The sequence below is a fragment of the Grammomys surdaster genome, unplaced genomic scaffold (assembly GCF_004785775.1).
Source record: "Grammomys surdaster isolate TR1022 unplaced genomic scaffold, NIH_TR_1.0 61, whole genome shotgun sequence".
In the NCBI taxonomy this organism is placed as follows: Eukaryota; Metazoa; Chordata; class Mammalia; order Rodentia; family Muridae; genus Grammomys; species Grammomys surdaster.
In genome coordinates this window covers 2,629,254-2,635,742 of record NW_021604563.1, presented here as the reverse complement: position 1 = coordinate 2,635,742, position 6,489 = coordinate 2,629,254, and the positions used below count along the sequence as shown (strand labels likewise).

Sequence of the window (6,489 nt, the reverse complement as noted above, 5' to 3'; positions counted from 1 at the left end):
ATATATGTACTAATTATCATAAATAAAATGGGCTCAATTGCAGCCTTGTTCTTTTTAATTAGAAGAAACCACAGCAATTTTACTCTATTTTAAGCTTCTGAAGTAACATCTCTGGCACAATTAACTGGTCAATTCATTCAAACACTCAAACATTACAGTCAAGCCATTGTTTTAATGATGCTTTCTTCATCCCGTTAGTTGACTAGAGTCACTAAATCAATTGGTATTTTTATATTGCTTAGACAAATCTGTAATGATTATCTAGGTCGAACAGTCAAACTATGCTGGTATTTATGTAAAAACACTATGCATTAGATGAAGCTAGATATACACTTATATTAAATCCTTAGATATATCATCATATAAACAGTCTTTGTTTCAGAGCATTGTATTTTAATTCATTACCACCTTTAACTTTTGTAAGTTTACATTTTTCAACCATAGATTTGGCAGACAACAGAGGTAAAATATTTTATTAGCATTTACACACTCATAAATTATGGATATTAAGCACATGTAATGATGCCAAATTACAGAAAGTCAAAGAAAACCGCAATTTGCATAATAATCTAAAGTCTGTACACCAATGGTAAAAAGCCAGGTTATTAGTTAACTTATTTGCACACATGAAAGATTTATCTTAAACTTAGGAATGAAGCAGTGCACTTATTGATTCTGGTGACTGCTCCATTCATTAAAGGCCTCCTAAGTGGTTTGTGTTGCTGGTTGCAAAGTCACCATGTGTTAGTAAACATTATGGAAAATAGCATGCTATGACTCAACACCATTAAGAATGATAAAACCAAGGACAAACAGAAAAATAAATTCAAGAGAAAAAGGTTTTCAAAAGCTTGAGGTTCTGATTGTAAGGAACTTCACTCAAATGATTTGAAGAAAATTTGTGTTTGTTTGCAGTATGTTAGGATTCTAGTCTCTGATAAGATACATAGATTTTTTTCTAAATGTGCCCATTTTTAAAGGCACTTTAAATACAAAGATGTTGAAATATTAATCATGTCCATTTAGGATCACAATATAAAATACCAACATATAAGATATACCTTCTGTAAGAACCACAATTTAAATTATTTTCTGATTTTATTGTTGCCACGTATTACCTAATTCAATTAGTCCCTGAATGTGAACTGGTGTGTAACATGACAATAGACTGAGACTTGCCCTTCTTTCTGCATTTCTAGTTTCATTTTCTTTTCTTTGAAGTTGTTTATCACTTCGTGATCTGTTTCGTACAATAGAGTTTTTGCTAGCTAATGTGACAAGTTGTGCTAAAGTTAATTTAAAGAAAACTTAAAATCCACTTTCTCATTTGTTTAAGTTATACTACAGCTACTACAAAACTGAAATTCAATAACTCACCCCTAGAATGATCTTTTATATGTACCACTGCTCAGTACATCTTATTCTCTAGGAAAGTGAAAGTAGAGGCTTTTAACCAGTGTACAATATCATACCTGTAAGTGTCCTATTGAAATCCTGGATGGAATCTACAAGCCATCTGGAAATGTGGATCATAGCAGTCTAAGTTTAGATTCCCTAAATAAGTAGGGAATTATTTTGGTGATTTGTTATAGTACCACTCAAATAAATTGCAAATGAGTATCTAGGCGTGCAGCATATAACAACCATCTATATTTACTCTTTCATCCCATTTATCTTGGTTCCACCTAATTTATTTAAGTGCATTTTTCTTTCTGTCTTCTTGGGATATACTGATGATAAAAATACATTTGTTATCCCTGGATCTCTACTCTAGTGTGTGCTAACAACCATAATAAGATAAAAAAATGTGTATTAGGATGTGGTACAACATTAAGACCTTAAATGGGAGGCACATAAGAAGCACAGTGCAGTCCAGCAGGGACATGGAGCCACAAGAATTTATGTGAAGCTAATGACACAATCTTCTTACTTCTGTTATTGTTCTCACTGTTAAAAGTAATACCTAACATGAGATTTGCGAAATGATCATGCATTAGTAATAAATAATAGAAAAAACACTCTTTCAGAAAGTATATACAAGGCTTAGAGGCAAGACAACCTTCCATTTGTCAGTTTGTGGATAAGCTGTGTTGGGAATATAAGTTGAGCATGTTGGAGAAAAGATAATAGATCTGTCTTTATCTGATTCTACTTGATATAACAGTATAATATTTCTTTGCATTAGTTTGATACGTAGGAACTCTGCCTACTAAGCTTCAGGGGAGATAATTATTATCTTTGTCAAATGTATACATTATTCCTACAATAGATGCTATATTTTCTGTGATATAAATGCTTTCTAAGACTTCAGTGCCAAAAATTAGAACACTTTAAGTGTTAAGAAGAGAGCCTCCTATTGGTGGCTACTCATCCTTGCATGTAGCCATGTCACTGTCACTCCTGCCTTGGAGTGACTGACTTCTCAGATCTATTTGTTTCTTTACATTTCTTTAGTTATATTTTTGTTTTACTAAATGAGCCAAATGTAAGATTCAACTTGTACCATTTTTTGTAATACCATTTCTAAATGCCATATACTGGAAAAGCAAATTTCCTTTCACCAAAAGACATGCAATGGAAAATTAGTTTTGAGATACTTTTCCCGGTTTTATTTGTCTTTTGTTCTTTTCTAGTACATCCATTCTTCTCTGAGCTTTTCTGGTTTGACATATTGAAGCTGATCCAGGGCTATTATCTTAGATTTTGCCATTTTATTTTTTTGCTCACCTTTAGGCTTTTCTCTCCTAATCAAGATTCTATATTACTTTATGGTTCCTTTCTAGGGTAGTTATTAACCAAAATTACTGGTAGAAGAATTGAAAATAGAAAATTCAATTACTTATTTATTTATACATATATATTTAAATGTGATACCTGTAAAAAACAGATTTATAAGGAACTGTAAAATAGTGTTTTATGAAAACCATCTTTGTATCAGACTGGCTACTATTCCAGAGGATGTGGGTTTCATTCCTAGCACCGATATGGTCTTTCACAACTGACTGTGCTTCCAGTTTCACTGCATTTGATTCTTTCTTCTGACCTCCACAGGTACTAGTCACTTTTGGTATATAGGCATACATTCAAGCAAAGCATTGAAACACATAAAAAAATAAAAACAGAGAAACTGAGTGTCAATACAGATGCTGATGGGCAGTAGAGGTGGGTGATGGAGAATAGTATGCTGAATATATATGTATGTGTATGTGTGTGTGTGTGTGTGTGTGTGTGTGTGTGTGTATGTGTGTACATATACTTGTTTCACGCTTCATCAGAGAAACTCCTATTTTTTATGGTTTTGGTCAGTATTCCAGCCAAGAATTTATAATTCACAGACCACTACATCACGGTAATATTAAAGATATAGCTTTTCTTTTCATATCAAGTTCGTCTTGATGTTACTATAGTATCTTGAAGGCTATACATATTCAAGAGGCATGTATAGAAACAATAAGTAAATAGTTAAAGGTAATGCAAGGGTACTTATATCCTCTTTAAACTTCTATTAATTACTCGATGCACTATGGCATACTTGAAGCTTACGTTGTGTGCATCATTTGAGTTAATTTGAAAAAGCTTATGTTTTCCTACCATCTAAGTGACATCATTTTAGAGTAACTCCAAATTTTGTCAATTTGAAAAATTTTCATCAAAATCATTATAATAAATGCTAATTTATAATTATTCTTAGTTCTCCAATGTTTTACTGCTTATATTAATATAATGCTATTTTATCTTTACTAAAAATCTCTGAATTAGGTGATGCTCCACTTATTTGTGGCTTTGCAAATCAAAACCAGGGCCTCATGTGTGTTAGAAATTACTTTAGTTTTCTGCTATTTTCCCAAAATATATATATCTACTTTCATAGAGATACACAGCGACCAAATAACCTGCCCCAAGGTACACATCATTGATTAAAAAAATAAATTTGAATAAAAATTCAGACTGATTCCATTGCATACTGAATGTCCTACACCATTCCCGTAAATGAAAATATCTTCCTCAACACTGTTGCTTTTGAAGTCTATTTTCTTCATTGCTCTTTTAAATTATATTGACATAATCAATAACTACATTCACAAATCTATTTCTTTAAGAAAAAAAATTGTACTTACTGACCTTTTATTTTCTGTACTACTGCATCCTGATGCTTAAAATACAGGCAAAGGAAGAACATCTTTAGCTTTAAATGCTTATATTTCTTCACAGTAAGCTACATTTCTGCAAGCTTAGCTAGATACCAGTTTAAATAAAAAGCAGTTCAGTTAAGTTACTATATGGCAGCTGGGCAGTGGTGGTGCACACCTTTAATCCCAGCACTTGGGAGGCAGAGACAGGATAATTTCTGAGTTCGAGGCCAGACTGGTTTACAGAGAGAAACCCTGTCTTGAAAAACAAAACAAAACAAAAAAACAGTTAATCTATGGCATATACAATTGTAGATGCATTATATTGGATGCTATAGTGCCTAAACAGCCCCTTTATGATTTTACCTACTAGTAAGCATATGAAGTTTTGAAAACTTTTATGAATATTAAATGGGATATACATTTTCATAATACCTGATGAGACAAATCCAATAATAAATATCATTAGATCATTTGTTTAATGGAAAACTCAATTAGTATTCTTGTTACATACCTACAGGTAGTAGGGGGCATTCAAAGTAGTTGCAGTCAACAAAGATCCTAGAAACTTAAATAATTCTCTAAAGTTGGAAGGCAAGCCTATATTCTACCAAAAGTTCTCATAAAAGAAAGAACTGGGTAAATTTATTTTTCAAAAACTGCAATAAGGAGAAGCACATCCAAACAATGAGAGGCATCCATGTACAAAGAAAAAGTAACTAGAAAGCTATTGAGTGAAACCAGAAGGCACTGTCATTTTTTGAATCAAAACTGGTTGAATATTGACAATTTCCTATGGTTCAAAATAATAACAGTTTCTTCAGAGACACAGAATGGGGAATGAAACACAGTAGAAACTTGCAAGTCTTCAATATGTGAAACTGAAAACTACAGGAGGGAAAGAGAACAAAGAGTCTGTAATTTCTTTTTAGACCCTTAGGCCTATTTTGAACATTACATTCTTTTCCCAAGAGTATGATCCTTGTGGTTTCTGATAAAAACTCTCTTCCTGCCTTATCTGTGGTCATAGCTTTGGATATAGTGAACTGCAATGAAAACAGCTTCTCAAAAAATCCAGTAACCATGGGATTGTTCTGAAGGTCACTTTGGTTTTTCTTAGTTGTCCTATGTGTGTGGTCTCAGTGTTTTAATAATGTATTAGCAAATGTTTCCTGGAAAAGGCCAGATAATAAATATTGTACGTTTTATGCACCGAATGTCGTAGTCTTGGTTTTTTTCTAGTGACTATAGAAATTAAAAAGCCATCCTTAGCTTGAGGGCTATTCAAAAACAGGTTACATGTTGAATAGGGGCAATGGTTCTAGTTTATCATCTCCTGTTTCACATGAAGATTGTAAGTTTTGTGAATTTTATTGTTTTCTTAATTTTTCATCCTGCCCTGTCCGACTTTTCTTTTCACAATTCAAGTCTATCAGTAAAAATTCAAATGCTTAATTAAATCTTTGCTGAAGATAAGAATTGTTCATATGGATAATGAACAGGTTATACTTTGATCCCTGAAGCTCCTCCCACCTCTAAATTATATTCTTATATATTCTTTATTTCCTTTGATTATATTCTTTAACTAACAAACAGAAAATATAAATAAATATTAAAATATTTCTATGTACTGTAAAAGTCAAAATCTCTACAGAATTCATAGCTAGATTGTATTTCTCATATATGAGATTAATAAAAATTGAATAAATCAAAATGATAACATTTTACTTTATTTTTTAAATAGACTATTTTATATTTTCTTACATTAAGATTGTATGTTTTTGACAGCCTCTCCCCCGGACTCCTTGGTAGTCTACAAGTGGGAGATCTTCGTCACCCTCTCTTCACTCCCTCAGTTTTTGCGGACCACTTCAAGGATTAAATATGCGTGAGTGCATCTCCATCCACGTTGGCCAGGCTGGTGTCCAGATCGGCAATGCCTGCTGGGAGCTCTACTGCCTGGAACATGGCATCCAGCCCGATGGCCAGATGCCAAGTGACAAGACCATTGGGGGAGGAGATGACTCCTTCAACACCTTCTTCAGTGAGACAGGGGCTGGCAAGCACGTGCCCCGGGCAGTGTTTGTAGACCTGGAACTCACAGTTATCGATGAAGTTCGCACTGGCACCTACCGCCAGCTCTTCCACCCTGAGCAGCTCATCACAGGCAAGGAGGATGCTGCCAATAACTATGCCCGTGGCCACTACACCATTGGCAAGGAGATCATTGACCTTGTCTTGGACAGGATTCGCAAGCTGGCTGACCAGTGCACGGGTCTCCAGGGCTTCTTGGTTTTCCACAGCTTTGGCGGGGGCACTGGCTCTGGGTTCACCTCCCTGCTGATGGAGCGGCTCTCTG

General features: G+C 34.1%; 1 protein-coding gene across 1 annotated transcript; it reads left to right on the top strand.

Annotated features, from left to right (window-relative positions):
• Positions 1-5,939: 5,939 nt before the first annotated feature.
• On the top strand, positions 5,940-6,485 carry LOC114624892 (tubulin alpha chain-like; the record flags this gene model as incomplete). The annotated part of the gene is made up of 1 exon (XM_028772086.1): positions 5,940-6,485. A coding segment is annotated over exon 1 (471 nt), but the record flags the coding sequence as incomplete, so codon positions are not given.
• Between the last annotated feature and the right edge of the window lie 4 nt (positions 6,486-6,489).